Genomic DNA, 16,281 nt, shown 5'->3' on the forward strand with positions numbered 1-16,281 from the left:
AGGAAGAGGGCAAGGGCAGAGCCTTGATGCCCCGCCCCCAGCAGACCGGACCCCCGACATGGGCACAATGGGGAGAATCAGCGCCCTCTCTGCCACCTTCCCTCACGGCGCCCTGGCTTGGGGGAAGAGACCTAACTCTGATTCCCAGGGCCTGGGGCAGACTGGCACCTCTCCCCCTTGCTTCCTCCTGCCCCTCCACCTCTCGCTCCGTGTGCTCTGCCTCCACCTTGGCCCCAACCCTCTGTGGTCTGTGCCGCTCTCCCCCTGCCGCCCCACACCCCCTGCAGAGGCCCAGCGGCTGCCCTACTATGCCACCTACTGTCCCACACGGCTGCTCATCCACTCCATGTGCACCAGCCACTACCTGGACATCTTCATCACCTGCATCATCTGCCTCAACGTGGTCACCATGTCCCTGGAGCACTACAACCAGCCCACGGTGAGCCTGGCCCGGCCTCTGGCCCGAGGCCACGTGGCGGGGCTGGGTCCTCAGCAAGACCCCACCCCAGGGGCGGAACCGTCCCCGCTGGGGGCTCTGTGCTCAGGAGGCGCAGGGCCTGGCAGGAGAGAGGAGTGAGAGGGAGAGCTCACTCGGTCCTGGTGAGCGGGGTGGGGCGGGGGTGAGGGCAGGAGGGATGGCATTTGGGCCCAGCCTTGAACATGGGTGGCGGTAGCTGTGGTGTGTTCAGTGTGGCTCTGCAGGGCACGCTGCGGATATTAACTCTCTAGTCCTCACAGCAATCCTAAGCTGTGCCTGGGGGAGGCTTTTGTAGATGAGGAAACCGGGGCTCAGAGAGAAAATGTGCTCAAGTCACTCAGCCAGTGGGCGGTGGGGGCGGGACTGGGGCTTTGATTTGCACTCAGGGCCTGCCAGCTGGCTCCGCCGCTACGGGGCATGTGGAGCCTGGGGGAGGGGCAGGACCGCTGGGGGCAAACACTGCGGTAGGAGAGGCGACCAGTTCCCAGCTAGTTGCAGGCAGTGTGCATGAGGGACACGTGAGGGGTACGTAGGGGCAAGTCTTCTTAAAGACTTACTGGAGTGGGGGAAGGAGGGGAGAGCAGAGCCTTCAGATGAAGAATTAGTATCTTATTTTAAATGGTAGGAGAGGAATATTATAAGTGCAGGGAAAAGGAAGGCAACCACTGGTGGAATGGAACAGTAATTGTAGAACTTCTAAATTAACATGAAGAAATAGAATAATAATAGTTCACATTTACCAAGTATTTATTCTGTCCGGTGTTGGGCTATTACCTCATTTAATTTTTATAGCAACTTTCTGAGGGGGGTGCTATTATGACCCCCAATTCATAAATCAGAAAACTAAGTCCCAGAGAGGTCAAGTGACTTGCCAAGGTTACACAGTGAATAAGGAGTAAGTGCTGAGTCTGGATTCAAATCTAGGCAGTCTGGTTCTTAACCACAACCCTTAACCATTACCCCATACTGCCTCCATAGAGTGGCAATTGGACCAAGCCAGCAGAAATAAGGAAAAGAAAACAGCAATGTAAAGTAAATCGTACACATTAAGTAAGGTGGAAAGCATGAAAGTAGATATGTAAATCATTGCATTAAATGTGAATGGAGTAAATTTTCCCCTTAAAAGGCAGAGATTTTCTGGCTGGAATAAGGTGGGGGACAGGTCATGGGGCCTGGATCATGCTTCTCTTTGCTGCCCCTGCAGTCTCTGGAGACAGCCCTCAAGTACTGCAACTACATGTTCACCACTGTCTTTGTGCTGGAGGCTGTGCTGAAGCTGGTGGCATTTGGTCTGAGGCGCTTCTTCAAGGACCGGTGAGCAGCTGGGCTGGGGCTGCAGAGAGTGGGCTGCAGGATGAGGAAGCAGTCCTGACCTCTGGGGAAGCCTGGAGCAGCTGTAGGAGGGGAACCAATAAGTGTCTGGCCACTGATGGCCAGGGACCCCAGGTGTGTGCTGCCTACAGCCCTGATGGGTGCAGGGCATTCTGCCAAGCCCTCCTCAGCTCATCTCTTGTGCGTCTTCCATACCCCACAGGCAGAGCAGGCCATATCTCATGCTAGTCCTTTTCAGAGGGAACACATTGGGCTCAGAGAGGTTGATGGACTAGCCCAAGGCCACACAGGGGGAGCATCTGGCTCAAGATTCATACCTATGAGTCAGAGCCCATTCCTCTTTCCCCGCAGAGGCCAGAGATGTTCATTTAGCCTGGTCAGCCTCTTGCTTGAGGGATCAGAGGCTGTGGGGGGCAGAGAAGGAGCTGGAACCATTGGGATCTGGAGGGGCTGTTAGGGATCCCCTTGGACCACGGCAGGAGGGTGGAGAGCTTGGAAGTTCCTCCCAGCTGGGGCGTATCTAACCTCGAGTGCCTCTCACCCTGCTTCTCACTCCTGCCCTCCTCTGCCCGGCCGCGAAGGTGGAACCAGCTGGACCTGGCCATCGTGCTGCTGTCGGTGATGGGCATCACGCTGGAGGAGATCGAGATCAACGCGGCGCTGCCCATCAACCCCACCATCATCCGCATCATGAGGGTCCTGCGCATCGCCCGGGGTGAGGGCGGGCGGGGCACCGGGTGGGGGCCCGTGGGGGGGGACTGCGGGACAGCACGGGCCTCCTGCTGAGCAGGGGGACAGGAGCCAGGAGGAGCCCATACCTGACACACACTCAACCCACCGTCCCGTGGGCACACATGCACCCTTGTCCTGACAGCTCTGTACTGCACCCTGCACGCCCCCTCCATATAACACCCTGGTCCTTGTGGTCCAGTCTCAGGTTCGGTTGAAAGGAACCCAGTGCAGCTGGGAAGACACTGGGTCCTCACCAGCATTTCTCCAACACTGCCTGGGACGCGCTGTCCTTGAAATCCTCTTCCTTCTCCCAGAAGCCTCCCTTTCTCCCCAAGGCTGTCCTCACACTTCTTTCAAAAGCCTCCTGCCTCAATGCTCACCCTTCCACCTGCCCTGCGTGTTGCCCCCAGATTCTGAAGTGGTGAGGGGGCAGGTGGAGAAACTCAGCAGTAACACTGGGGCCCTCTCCAGCCAGAGGAAAAGGGAGAGACACCAGGGCCACTCACGCGTCGGTCATTGTGGCCTCATCGTGGTGAATTACGCACTCACTCACACAGCTAATGTCCCTCCATTCCCACTGTGCCTGCCCCCCTTCTCTTGGACTTTTTTACACCCACGCCCCGACCTTGGGCACACGTGTTTTTGTGCACCGCCCTGTTCAGCTGAACCCACGTGCTTGTAGTACGGCATCGCAGAGCTGTCGTCCTTGATTTCACACTCCTCCACTTTCTCACTCTCCTGCATTCACACACGAGCACATACGTGCACACGCCTGTCCCCACTGGCCCGGGCTGAGTGGGCCGGGCTGGGTGTCGCCCACAGTGCTGAAGCTGCTGAAGATGGCCACGGGGATGCGGGCCCTGCTGGACACCGTGGTGCAAGCTCTGCCCCAGGTAAGAGCTGCTCCTGTGGCCCCTCTCTGGGGCCCTGGGGCGCATGGGCCCTGACTTCCCTTCTCTCCAGAGCTGCCCGGAGCCAGGGCAGAGTCCCACCTCCAGAGAAGCAAATGTGAGCCAGGGGCTGTGAGATGGGCGGGGTCCCCTCTGCTTCTTTCTCCCTGACTCGCCAAGCGCTTGCCCACGCCTGCTGTGTACCGGACGCTGGGCTGCCGCTGAGCGCCCATGTTCTGCCCTCAGGAGTCACCAGCCTGGAGGGGAAGACAGAGGCCTCAGGGCGGTGTGGGGAGAGGCCCTCACACTGGGGAATCAGGGAAGGCGTCAGGGCACTTTGAGCTTGACCGTGTAAGGTGGCTTGGTAGGAGAGGTGGTGATGTGGATGGAGAGGTGACAGATATGACATTCTAGGAGGGGACAGCATGAAACCCTGACCTGGGTGAGAACCCTGGGAAGTTAGGAAAGCCCCCCACATTGGTGACCGGAGGGGAGATGGGTCAGGGCCACAGAGGGTGCATCTTTCGTCCTCCTCGGAATTCTGCAGTCCCAGGCTCCCCTCCCGTCAGTGTGGTCTCACCTCACTCTGAGGTGAACCTCATATGCATTCATTTATTCATTATGACTCACCTAGTCTTAAGGAACCTTAAGTGTCTTAAAGTAAAAGGCAGGGATACAGCATGCTAAAAATGAGGATAAAAGATTAACAGCCCAGGGCAGGTGAAAGCAAAGCTAACCCGCTCAGGAACCTGGGCTAGGGATGTTAATGAGTTCCGTTCTTGAGTTTGGTGTGAGCTTCCCAGCAGCCTAGCTGCAAAGGGAAAGTGACACGGCTTACAGCAGGTCTGGGTGGAAAGCAAGGGCCTTCGTTCAGAGAGCTGTGGTCTTTCCTAACATGAAATCCCTTCAGAGGAATTTGTCTCATGGGAGATGGGGGGGTGAGTGCTGGGCTGGGGGGTTAGGGTGTAGACAGGAAGTGGGTTGGAGCCCAGACTCAAGCCCTTTTGACCTGTGGTCAAAGCCTCATCCCCGGTGAGAGCCTGGGTGTGTGACTCAGTCTCTCGTGCCTTGGTTTTCTTGCCTGTGAAATGGGGGATGATATCAGCGCTGACCTCAAAGTGGTGTTGTGAGGTTTAAAATGGTTAAAGATTATAAAGCACTGAACGGTGCCTGGATCACAGGAAGTGCCAGGTAAGTGTCTGCTAAGGATGGAAATGGGGGTGGCGAGTGCGCCCCCAGCCTGCCTGGCCTCCTTGCCCCTTCCCCTACCCCTTTCCCCTTGTTCTGACCCCTGGCCATGCTAGGGTGGCTCCCAGGCCAGCACTGAGTTGGCATAGGGCACGTGGAGATGCCTAGGAGGTCCCAGCCTCGAGTAGGAGACACGTGATAGTGATTATACTTTAAGAGATGCGTGTGCCAAGAACCATGTGGTATTGGGGTGAGGGGCTTACCCCTCAGCATCTGCTAGCTGACCCTGGACATTTCCTGGGTTCTATGTAAAGTGATATGAAAATGAAACTTCAGCCCCATCCTTCCAGGCTTTGCCTCAGGCACTCAGAGGCAGGAGGCATCAGGGAAGGCTTCTCAGAGGAGGTGACCCATGATCTGGGAATTGGGGGTGGGGAGGAGGCATTTAACAGGCAAAGACAGAGAGAGGGTCTTCCCTGCAGAGGAAACAGAATATGCAAATGGGGTCTGTTTTCTGTGTGGTTGGAATCGGGGTGGAGAATCAGGCTGGGGGGGGTCCTGCAGGGCTGGATCACACAGGCCTTAGATGTCAAGACAGCAAGCCTGGGCTTTGTCCTGTGGGCAATGAGAGCCACGGGAGGGTCTGGATAAGGGAGGCCTCAAGCAGAGCTGCCTTTAAGAAGGTTGCTCTGGTGACCGTGAGGAGAATGGATTGAGGGAGAGGCTGGAGGGAGGGAGGCTGTTGAGGAGGCTGCTGTAGCCGTGCAGACTCCGAGATGCTGAGGGCAGGGAAGAGGGGGAGCTGGTAGGCAAGGTGAGGTTGAAGAAATGCTGACCTGGGCCCGCACAGGGTGGGAAGCTGCGCTGAGGCTCAGGCCCTGGCGGATTCCTTCCGGCAGTCGGGGCCTCACATCTGGCGTCAGAGGTACTCAATGAGTGCTTGTTTCATTAATGAATGAGAATCATTTAATTAGTCAGACACTGTTGGTGTGATTGTAGCACAGATTGGAAGGAAACCCTTGTCTGCAGCAGAGAAGCATTAAGAGTCTGTGATTAACGTGGTTTATTTTTCAGCAGTTAATGCGAACATCCTCGGGTTCTATTCATGCGGGTCTTCTGAGGGTTCTTGAAGATACTTCATTTCTAGGGCAGGAACGTTTTTGACCCTTATCTCATCCATAACACGAATTAAAGGCGGTCTCTGGACTATGGATAGATTTGAAATAGGTTTGGAATCTGCGATGTTTTTCTCCCACAGGAGCTGTGGGATGGGGGTGGCTGCGTTTGCAGGAGGCTTCCGGGGCCCCCAGTCTTGCATGATTCCTATGTTCACTCCGCTCTGTGGCCGGGGCCCATGCTGGCCTGAGGAAGCAGATCTGAATTAATCCAGCCATGTCTCTGCTCTCAAGGACTTCCCAGACTGGCAGAGACAGTGACAGGGACACACCAGTTACTCTCATGCTGTCAGACTGCATCCTGGTCTGCCTGAAGGAATCCAGGCAGGCTTCGTGGAGGAGGTGGCATTATTGCTGCACCTTCCTTTCCTCTCTCTCTCCATTCATCTGTGGGATGGTACTAACCACACACAGGTGTAGCGACTGTGTGCATGGACCCTGGGGCCAGCCTGCTGGGCTTGATCCCAGTCCTACCGCTTATTAGCGATGTGGCTGGCCCTGGGCAAGTACTTCACCTCTCGGTACATCTGTTTCTTCACCTGAAGAATGCGGGTAAAAGAGAGTTCATAGATCCCTGTGTGCAGTAACGAACGTGGAGTGCTTGAAACTGGGCCTCTCACAGCAAAGGCTCCACACGTGTTTTATTATTGTCCTGTGCTCTGTGCCGGACCTGGCCTGCCCTCCAGGAGGTCGTGCAGGGGTGGCAGACACGGACACAGAGCCTGGTGAAATGTTACAGCTGCCCCGAGCCTCAGGCTGGTCCTTTGCCTGGAGCCTGCCGCCCGCCACCTCCCCAGGCCCTGCCCAGTCCCACCTGCTCTCCCCACAGGTGGGCAACCTGGGCCTCCTCTTCATGCTGCTCTTCTTCATCTACGCTGCCCTGGGAGTGGAGCTCTTCGGGAAGCTGGGTGCGTGACGCCTGAAGCAGGCCTGGGCTTGGGGGCTTCGTGGAACAGGTCTGGTGGAGGGCCTTGGCAGGGGTGGGGAGGCCTGAGACACACTCCCCCACCAGACTGTCCCGTCAAGGTCTCTGTATTGGGGAGATGCCCCCAGAGCAGGCCTGGGGGGGGATGGATGGGCGACCCTCTGCCATCCACGTGCCCCTCCCAGTGTGAATAGCAGCTTTTGAGAGACGCTAGCCTGGGTCCGCAGGCACACCCAGGCCTGTACAGTGGACCGCCGACTTGGGGCCCCCCAACTGTCTGGCCTCTCAGGGATGCCCCTTCCGGCTCCACCTGCCGGTGCCCATCCAGAGCCAGTGCCGCCCCAGCAGGCAGAGTGGCCAGGGCACAGACCAAGGGCAACACAGCCCACATCCAGCCCAGCCCTGCACAGGGCTGGCTCCAGAAAGTGGGGCTCCCTTGGGCATTGGCCCTTACCCACCCCATCGTCTCTCTCAGGAATTGATACCTGGGTGGAGGGAGGAGCCAGGCTCACCGGAATTGGAGTCCCAGCTTGTGTGGCACCTCCTTGAGCCTCAGTTTCTCCATCTGTGGGCTGGGCACAGTCCGCATGCACCTCTGAGGTTGTCATGGGATTCTGAGATGAGGCCGAGAGGCAGCAGTGCAGGGCGGCCCGGGCTGACTCCACTCTCCTTCCAGTCTGCAATGACGAGAACCCGTGTGAGGGCATGAGCCGGCACGCCACCTTCGAGAACTTCGGCATGGCCTTCCTCACGCTCTTCCAGGTCTCCACTGGCGACAACTGGAACGGGATCATGAAGGTACACGTGGGTGGGCTGGGGAGGGAGAGTTGGGCTGGGTTCCGGGTCCTGACAGCCAGGGCTCCCGGGCCCTCTGCCTGCCCAGCGGGAGGGGGGTGCAGGGCACAGAGAAGCAGAGGGACCTGCCCGGGACCCTGAAGCACAGTGAGGTGGAGATAAGGCCAGGGTCTCTGTCTGCCCCTAAGTGCTGCTCTGGGGTCAGTGCTCAGATTCTAGGGGACAGGACTCCGCCCAGGGCCAGAGGGTCCTGGGGGCCCACGGCCAGGGCCAGGGGTTCCGGGCACCACTCCTCCGGGTGCCAGGCGCTCGGCGTTGGCCTCACTGCCCATCACCCAGCGCAGGCTCCTCGGCCCTGGCCCGCGGTCTGGCCTGGACTGGGTGGGGAGGGGCTCGTGAGGACGGAGGTGAGGCCTGCGCCTGGAGGCCCCCGGGCCTCACCACTGCCTCCCCGCCCCGCCGGGGGCAGGACACCCTGCGGGACTGCACCCATGATGAGCGCAGCTGCCTGAGCAGCCTGCAGTTCGTGTCGCCGCTGTACTTCGTCAGCTTCGTGCTCACGGCCCAGTTCGTGCTCATCAACGTGGTGGTGGCCGTGCTCATGAAGCACCTGGACGACAGCAACAAGGAGGCCCAGGAGGACGCCGAGATGGACGCTGAGCTGGAGCTGGAGATTGCCCACGGCCTGGGCCCCGGCCCGCGGCCACCTGCCGGCTCCCCGGGGGCACACGTGCCTGGCCGCGGGCCAGGAGGGGCGGGTAGCGCAGGCGACGCCGAGGGCCACCTGATCCGAAACTGCTATTCGCCAGCCCAGGTGGGCGGGGCCCGGAGAGGGCAGCGGGGTCGCAGAGGGCTGGGAGGGCAGCTGGGCGGGGACCTCGGGCAGAAAGCTCTGTCGTTTCGGGCCCCACTTGCTCGGCTCCACTGAAGGGGCGACCCTGTGATGAGGGGTCGGGCCCAGGCCACGGGCAGAGAACCAGGAGGGCAGCTGTGCCCACCCGCCCCGCCGTCCCGACCCGGCCGATAATCCCGCCTGTCCCCACCCCGTCCCCGTCCGCCTAGGAGAACCTGTGGCTGGACAGCGTCTCTTTAATCATCAAGGACTCCTTGGAGGGGGAGCTGACCATCATCGACAACCTGTCCGGCTCCATCTTCCACCACTACTCCTCCCCGGCCAGCTGCGAGAAGTGTCACCATGACAAGCAGGAGGTAGTGGCAGCCCCGGAGGGAGCTGGGGCCTCGGGGTGGGGGGCCAGCCGGAGGAGAGCGGCTCTGGGCGGAGGCCTGGCTGGGCCGACTTGGCCGATGCTGCCCGGGGGCTGTGGCAGACCTGCCTCCCCGAGCCCGGGCTGGCCTGTCCGTCCGCTCAGTGCAGGCCTGTGGCGTGGCCTCAGGAGCTGCGAGGCCCCTCTCTGTGTCTGTACACAGTGGGTGCTCAGAAAGGGCCCACCTTGGTGGTGGGCTGCTGGGGCCAGCAGGAAGCCCGTGTGTCACCTCTGGTGCAGTTTGCCTTTTCTGTGACAAACTCCAGGTGGAGTTTCCCGGATGGGCATCCCAGGGCGTCCAGTGGCCTTGGGCCTGTCTTGTGCAGGCTCAGGCGGGCCCTCTCCCCTCTCCCCAGTGGGGCCCTGAGCTCGTCCCCAGGGGTGTTCCAGCCCCTGGGAACCCCCCTAACCTGAAGTGGCTTCGAATTCCCCAGGGTCCTCCGGGCTTGCAAACACCTCTGCGCGTGCGGGTAGCCTGCACAGGGCCACGGGTGAGTTAGACCCAGCCAGCCTCGAGTGGCACTTGGCCTGGGGGCAAGCAGACCAGCTTTGGTTCACAGCTCACGGCAGCTCACCTGCCCTCCAGCCCAGCCCAGGCGTGGCACTCTGCTGGCTGTGACACCCTCGTGTCATCTCCCACCCCCTGCCCAGGCTGGGTTCCTGCACAAGGTGGACATGCTGTCTGTGCTCAGATCTCTGGTCCTCTCTGACCACTGCCCTGCATCTTTCTGGAGGACCGGACTGCCCCATCCCAGCCCCAGGGGGGACCCGACGCTGCCGCCTCTCCCTGCAGGTGCAGCTGGCCGAGACAGAGGCCTTCTCCCTGAACTCAGACAGGTCCTCGTCCATCCTGCTTGGTGATGACCTGAGTCTGGAGGACCCCGCAGCCTGCCCACCTGGCCCCAGAGACAGCAAGGTGAGCACCCAGTGGGCTCCTGGGCAGGCGGATCTGTCCTTGAGCCTGGCCTCTGCCTGCTGTGCCGGAACACTGTTCCTTCCTGGCTCACCACTTAAGTGGCACCCACTGTGTGCTGGGCCCTCATCTCCTGTTGATCAGATGAGGGCTGGGAACAGAGAGGCGGAGTGATTTACCTGAAGCCACACAGCAATGAGGCCAGCCAGGGCTCCAATCACAGCATCCAAGTGGCCTTGGCCACTCACTGTAGCTTGGATGTTTTTGATCCATTTAATGGGAGTTGTCCCTGGCGGGCCAAACTTACAAGGGGGCCTTAAGGCTGAAGAGTTGAAACAGGCGCAAGCACCTACTGTGCACCAGACTTTACTTGCACTCAGTGTGTCCATTCCCCAGCTCTGTGTGGCAGGGATAATGTGGCTCCATTTCACGTGTGAGGACATGAGAGCTCTGAGAAGTGAGTTAGCTTATCCTGTCACACAGCAGGGCAAGGCAGAGCAGGGAAGCCAGCCCTGGGGCTGGTCCCCAACCTCTGCCCTAGAGGCGGTCAGTCTGAGGAGGCCAGGAGGGCTGGAAGGGCCACTATGTTGATCCTGCAGACTCAGGCAGGGGAGGTGTGCCACCTGGCTTGTGACCTCAAGGCCAAGTCGTTCTTGCCCCAGCTGAGGGATGAGAGAGGGAGCCCCCGGCCTGAGGTTGGGGTGCAGTGGCCCTGCCCTAAGAGAACCTCGGTCCCCCTGACCCCTGACTCCTGGGGCAGCCTGGGTTTGGCACCACTGCCCCCAGGGCTGTCCTCCATCAGCTCCAGGAAGGCTGGGATGGGGGGAGTGGATCTTCCCAGCCCCTCCCTGCCCCCCGTCCCCTCCCTGACAGCTGACAGCTCCTACAGCTCCTTCCTGTGTCTCCTGCACCCCTGCACTGTTTTCCACACAGGATGTTGGGGTGCACAGTTTCTAGGGCCTCGTTGGGCTTAGATGGGTGTGTTTTATTAGGACTCAAAGGACAGTTCGTAGGGGCTCATCTGCCTTGGAGGGGACATTGAGGCAGCTTTTGAGGAGCTTACTGTGCAGAGGTCGCCTTGGGCTGCAGGGTTGAGAAGGGTTAGGGCCCAGGGAGTGCCAGGAAGGAAGGCTGGCAGCTTCTGGGTGCCAGGCCCCAGAAGGAGGGGTTACTCTCTCGTTTATGGCTGTAAGAACGGAGACTTAGCCACAGGAAGGGACCTGCCCAGGGTCATGCTCACAGGAAGGCCCTGCAGCCGCTTGGCCAGGCTTCTGGTGCCTTCACCCGCCTAGACTTGGCTTTTTTACTGACCAGGGTCTGAACTAGGCACTTGGCTACAGAGACAAGGAAGACCCTCAAGGATCTCAGAGTCATGAGGGGAGTGACTGGGAAACTGCTACCTGCCTGGGACATCAGAGAGGGCTTCCTGGAGGCGGGGCCCTTTCACCCAGGATTTGGAAGATGATGATTGCTGGCCAGGTAGCCGAGGCGAGAAGGCCATCCCAGGCAGTGAGAGCGACCAAGCAAAGGGCTGAAGAGCAAGGGCATGAAAGCAGCTGTGGCAGGCTGTCCCCCCTCCACCATCCTGCCCCTTTCACCTCCCTTTTCCTGTAGGGTGAGCCGGACCCGCCTGAGCCGATGCGGGTAGGGGACCTGGGTGAATGCTTCTTCCCCTTATCCCACACGGCTGTCTCGTCGGATCCGGAGAACTTCCTGTGTGAGATGGAGTCGATCCCATTCAACCCCGTCCGGTCCTGGCTGAAACACGAGAGCAACCAAGGTGAGGGGTGGGAGCCCCGTCAGCTCCCCACAGCCCTGATCTCGGGTGTTGGCTTCAGAGGGGGCGGGCTGAGTTTTTTCCTTGGTGTTTTTGCCTAGACTATTATATTGAGTCCAGAAAGAACCAAATGGATAACTGATAATAAAATATAGGAATCTCAGGCCTGATAGAAATGAGATCATAATTATACCAGAAGTCTAGGCTAGTGGAAGATTCATGCTGAGTGTCCTAGGAGCTGTGGTGAAAGAGGAAACACGTTGGCACACAGAGCTCGTCAAGCAGAATGAAAGCTGCCTAATTATTGAAGGGTTTTTCTAGAGCTGAATTCGAGAGGTGTTTATCCCACAGATCGTCACACGAGGTGACGCTGAACAACAGAAAGCCTGTTGTCCTCAACAGCCCTTTTGTACAAAACCCCACCCTCAGCATCCTCTGTTTGCGCTTTGGGCTTGTGGCTGGGTTCTGGGCGGGAGGACGGAGGACTCAGTTGACTGGTCCATCACGGACTTAACCTTCACTTCCAGTCCCGTTGGAGGGTGATGGGATCTGGCTTCACAGCACTGGCTGGGGAAGGGGGCAGAGGGGTGAGCTCAGCAGAAGAGGGGCCCCCAGATCCTGAGCTCACCCCAAGTGCTATTCTGGGAGGCCTGGCCCTGAGCGCTTTCCAGGAGCTGGGGGTGGAGTGACTTCCGAGGACCTTCCCTAAAGCTGACGGCCTCTGGACTGGACCTGATGGCTGAGGGGCCAAGACCCCAGACTTCCTGAACCAAAAGTTGGGGCACAGGACCCAAGAGCCTTTCTGATCCAACGAAATCCCATCTTCTTTACCTAACCGTTCATTAGCATTTTTCTTACATAATAAGACATAGATTAGGAATCCCCCTACCTGGGGACACTCAGGCTTCCATCTTCATCCTGGAAGGCACTGAGGGGACGGTGGACAGAGGTTGCCCCCGAAGACGGGCCCCAGCTCTCATTTCCCCCTCGCCCTCTCCTTGCCCCTCTCCATCCCCAGCACTCTGTCTGGTCTGCCATCCTGCCTGCTGTCCTAGGGGGGCCCCCAGGCCTGGCCAGACCTCCTGGGTGTCAGGACCTGGGGGGTGACTGTCACAGTGAGCAGTGCTCTGCACGGGGCTGGGAGCTCCACAGCTGCCTCTTGCTCTTACAGCCTTCTCTCCACTCCTCGAGGTGGGCAGCTGGTCCCCATTTCACAGAGGAAGGAACCCAGGGGGCCTTGAGCCTGGGTCTGCCTGGCTCCAGAAACTGTGCCTTTGCCAAGTGCCCATCCTCCCAGGACTCACACGGGCAGGCTCGGTGTTCCTCTCTTGCTTTCACAAAGGGGACACCGAGGCTCAGAGAGGGAGCCCGCGGTCTCACAGCCAGTTTGTTAGGTGGCCCTTTCCTGCCAACCCCCCTCAGGGGCCTGAGCCTGCTCCCCAGCTCCCTCTTCTCCCTCCCCAGCAGCGCCCCCGAGCCCCTTCTCCCCGGATGCCTCCAACCCACTCCTGCCCATGCCGGCCGAGTTCTTCCACCCTGCTGTGGCCGCCAGCCAGAAAGGACAGGAGAAGGCCGCTGGTGCCGGGACCCTCCCCAAGATTGCCCTGCAGGGCTCCTGGGCCTCCCTGCGGTTGCCAAGCGTCAACTGCACCCTCCGCCAGCAGGTATGGCACTCCCAGCTCTGAGAGCTCTCCTGTCAGGGGACATCTGAGGGGCCCTTAAGTCCAAGGTGGAGGAGGAGGCGGTGGGCCCAGCCGAAGGCACAGGGCACGGCAGTGCTGGGGGCACTTGGGAAAGTGAGGGGGTAGTGCTGAGACTTGAGGGAGGAGGTGGCCCTAGAGGCTGATAAAATGGGCAGAGCCGGGTCCCAGGGCATCTGGGGACAGAAGAGGGTGGGGCAGGCCCGGACGCGGTGGGGGGGGGCGGGGCCCTGAAGGATGGTCATGGGGTGTAGCTTGAGGGGATGGGGAGGAGGGGGCGTTGGGAGGCTTTGCAGGGGGTGGTGGAGCTCTGAGGGGGTTGGGGTGTGATTACTAGGAATGGAGATGGGGGGCAGGTCTGGGCGATGGCAGGTCTTGGTCTGCAGGACCACCCGTATTGGATTGGTCAGGGCCACCACCTGGGCACCCACAGGGCCCAGAGCACAGAGCAGAAGGGTCTGCGGACGTGACATCCCTCTTCTGTGGGCGGGTGCTGGGGGAAGGGACCAGGTCCCCGGGAGAGGCACCCTGCGGCGGAGGGAGGGCGGAGGGAGGGCGGGGCCCAGGGCCCCGGCAGGTAGTCATTCACTCACTCGGTGACTGCTGACCCCAGCTGCGCGCCTGGCTGTGTGCTAGGCTTGCAGGCTACAGCGGGCGGCACGATGACAGAGTCCCTGCCTCCTGGGTTTTACAGTTTAGTGTTTAGTGCGTTGCAGGGATGTGAGAGGAGAGAAGATACACCAAAAGAAATGCATGGAAAGTACAGTCTGTTTGATAGTGATACGGGCCAGGGAGAACGCTGCACAGGGAAGGGGGCTGTGCGGGGAGCCGGGGCGCGGAGGGGCTGGGAAGGCTGTGAGGGGTAAAGCGGGTGGGTATCAGCCGGGAAGAACTTTCCAGGCGGCAGCCAGAGCAGAGGTGCGGGTGGGGGTAGGGCAGTGGGGTGGGGCCGGGAGGATCCCGGTGAGCAAGGGGGAGGGTGGTGGGAAGTGAGGTCCCAGAGGGGTGGGGTGGGGCCCAAGGGCTTTTACCCCCTGTGAGCCCGGAGCCTACGCCACCCGCGGGGGGGCCAGGGTCTGATGGGGTCCGAGAAGGATGACGCCGACTGTCCCCCGAGGGTCGGGGAGTGGGGTGGGGTTAGGGGGCCGGGTCGGAGGGCCACCCAGGAGCTCAGACAGGTGGTGGTTGGGCGAAGGGGAAGCCTGGGATGCCGCGTGTGATCCGAGGGAGTTCCTGAGGGCTTGGAAGGAGGACTGGGCGTGCCCGCGTGTCACCGGGAGGGGCGGGCTGCGGGACACCGGGCGGCCCCCCATCCCCTGTGACCTCCCCGCAGGCCACGGGGAGCAACACGTCGCTGGAGGGCAGCCGCAGCAGCTCGGCGGGCAGCCTGCAGACCACGCTGGAGGACAGCCTGACCCTGAGCGACAGCCCGCGACGCGCCCTGGGGCCGCCCGCGCCCGCCCCGGGGCTCCGCGCCGGCCCGTCGCCAGCCGCCCGCCGTCGCCCGAGCCTGCGGGGCCGGGGCCAGTTCAGCCTGAGCGGGCTGCGGGCGCATCAGCGCAGCCACAGCAGCGGGGGCTCCACCAGCCCGGGCTGCACCCAGCACGACTCCATGGACCCGTCGGACGAGGAGGGCGCGGGCGGCCGGGCCGGCGGGGGCGCGGGCAGCGAGCACTCGGAGACGCTCAGCAGCCTTTCGCTCACCTCCCTCTTTGGGCCGCCGCCCCCGCCGCCCGGCCTCCCGCCCGCGCGCAGGTTCAGCAGTACCAGCAGCCTGGCCGCCGGCCCCGGCCATCCCCGCGCCGCCGCCCGGTCCCAAGGCCTGGCCCGCAGCCCCTCCTGGGCCGCCGATCGCCGCAAGGACCCGCCGTGCCAGGCCGATCCGGCCGCCGCCCGGGGCCCCTGGGCGCCCGAGCCGCAGCCGCCGCCGGGGGAGCCACAGCCCGGGGACGCCGCGAGCCAGGGGAGGAGATGAGGGCCGCCGCCCGCCCGCCCCGTCTCACCTTCTTTACCTCAGGAGCCAGGGGCAGACAGCAATACTTCGTCCGCGACCTGGCCGCCGCGCCGAGCCGCCGGGGCTGGGGGAGGAGCAGGGTCCGGCCTGCCGAGGCTCAGATGGGCTCAGCGTGGTCCTGCCCGTGCATATACGTGTATACATATGCATATACATAGAGACAGACATATATATTTATTTATTTTTTCTACTGAGAGCTTATGACTTCCAGAAAGTGCTGAAGGTGGGGAGTGCGGGTCCGGCCCAGATGGGGCTTTCGCCTGATGTTTGGGGCCCAGGCCAGACCCGCTCCAGGGCAGAAGGTCCTGCCGGGGCGTTGGCAGCCGTGATTTCTGGCGTCTCCCCTGGGCCGAGAGTAGCTTGGAGAGGGCTCTCAGGCCCCCGAGGGCCCCGTGGCCAGGGAGACAGGCCCAGAAGAAGAGGTGGGATTCAGGGTGCATTTTTTTCCTTTAAAGAAGAAACGCTGCTAAGATCCCGCCCGTCCACGTGTTGGGGTGTCTGTCTTGTTCCCGAGCGTCTAGTTGTTGTGACAGTCTCTTGTAGATGCCCCAGAACACACAAACTCTCTTAGTCAACCAGTTAGGTGTCTTTCTTTAGAAAAACCAGGGGCGAATAGTCGTATTTTTTTAGGGCAGGGGTGGGGGGAAGGGCGTCTCCAAGGCTGGGCAGGGGCCTCTGCCTCAGGTGAGGTCCTTGGCCCGGGTGGCTTTGCCCCAAGGAGGCTGAGGGCAGCGAGGCTGCAGGAGGGAGAGGAAAGGTGGAGGCATTAAGCAGATGAGATGCTTGAAGGTCAAGGGAACCCGCCTGGTCTGTGCTGGTCGTGCTGCCCCTGGGGCTCCTGGGCTTGGGCAGTCAGTGGCTGGTTACTTATTGCCTTTTATCCCCCAGGTGGTCCCTGAGCCACGGCCATTCCAGGAGGTTGTACCGCCCCCTCCCCTCACAACCCCCTGTCCCCTGAGCTACTCTGCTGCCCCTCTCCCCACCCTCCATGGAGTTCAGGGTGAAGCAGATCTGACAGGATTCTAAGCAGGGGTGACGCCCAGCCTGACACCTGGAGACCACATCCTCCCCCCTCCCGCTGCTCGTCTCTGGGTCTC

The 16,281-nt window shown here is 61.0% G+C and overlaps 1 protein-coding gene across 1 annotated transcript in view; it reads left to right on the forward strand.

Moving 5' to 3' along the window:
- Positions 1-15,145, forward strand: part of CACNA1I (calcium voltage-gated channel subunit alpha1 I) — a gene marked incomplete at both ends in the record, with an annotated part of 102,512 nt that extends 87,367 nt beyond the window's left edge. The window contains 12 exons of the mRNA XM_082849693.1: positions 288-439; positions 1,683-1,792; positions 2,392-2,525; positions 3,365-3,435; positions 6,625-6,703; positions 7,397-7,518; positions 7,985-8,329; positions 8,578-8,724; positions 9,574-9,696; positions 11,308-11,473; positions 12,938-13,134; positions 14,504-15,145. Coding sequence (XP_082705819.1) covers positions 288-439; positions 1,683-1,792; positions 2,392-2,525; positions 3,365-3,435; positions 6,625-6,703; positions 7,397-7,518; positions 7,985-8,329; positions 8,578-8,724; positions 9,574-9,696; positions 11,308-11,473; positions 12,938-13,134; positions 14,504-15,145 — 2,288 coding nt within the window. The remainder of the gene's footprint in view (positions 1-287; positions 440-1,682; positions 1,793-2,391; positions 2,526-3,364; positions 3,436-6,624; positions 6,704-7,396; positions 7,519-7,984; positions 8,330-8,577; positions 8,725-9,573; positions 9,697-11,307; positions 11,474-12,937; positions 13,135-14,503) is intronic.
- Positions 15,146-16,281: the final 1,136 nt, after the last annotated feature.

Source organism: Leucopleurus acutus (genome assembly GCF_964270905.1).
Source record: "Leucopleurus acutus genome assembly, chromosome: 11".
Taxonomy (NCBI): domain Eukaryota; kingdom Metazoa; phylum Chordata; class Mammalia; order Artiodactyla; family Delphinidae; genus Leucopleurus; species Leucopleurus acutus.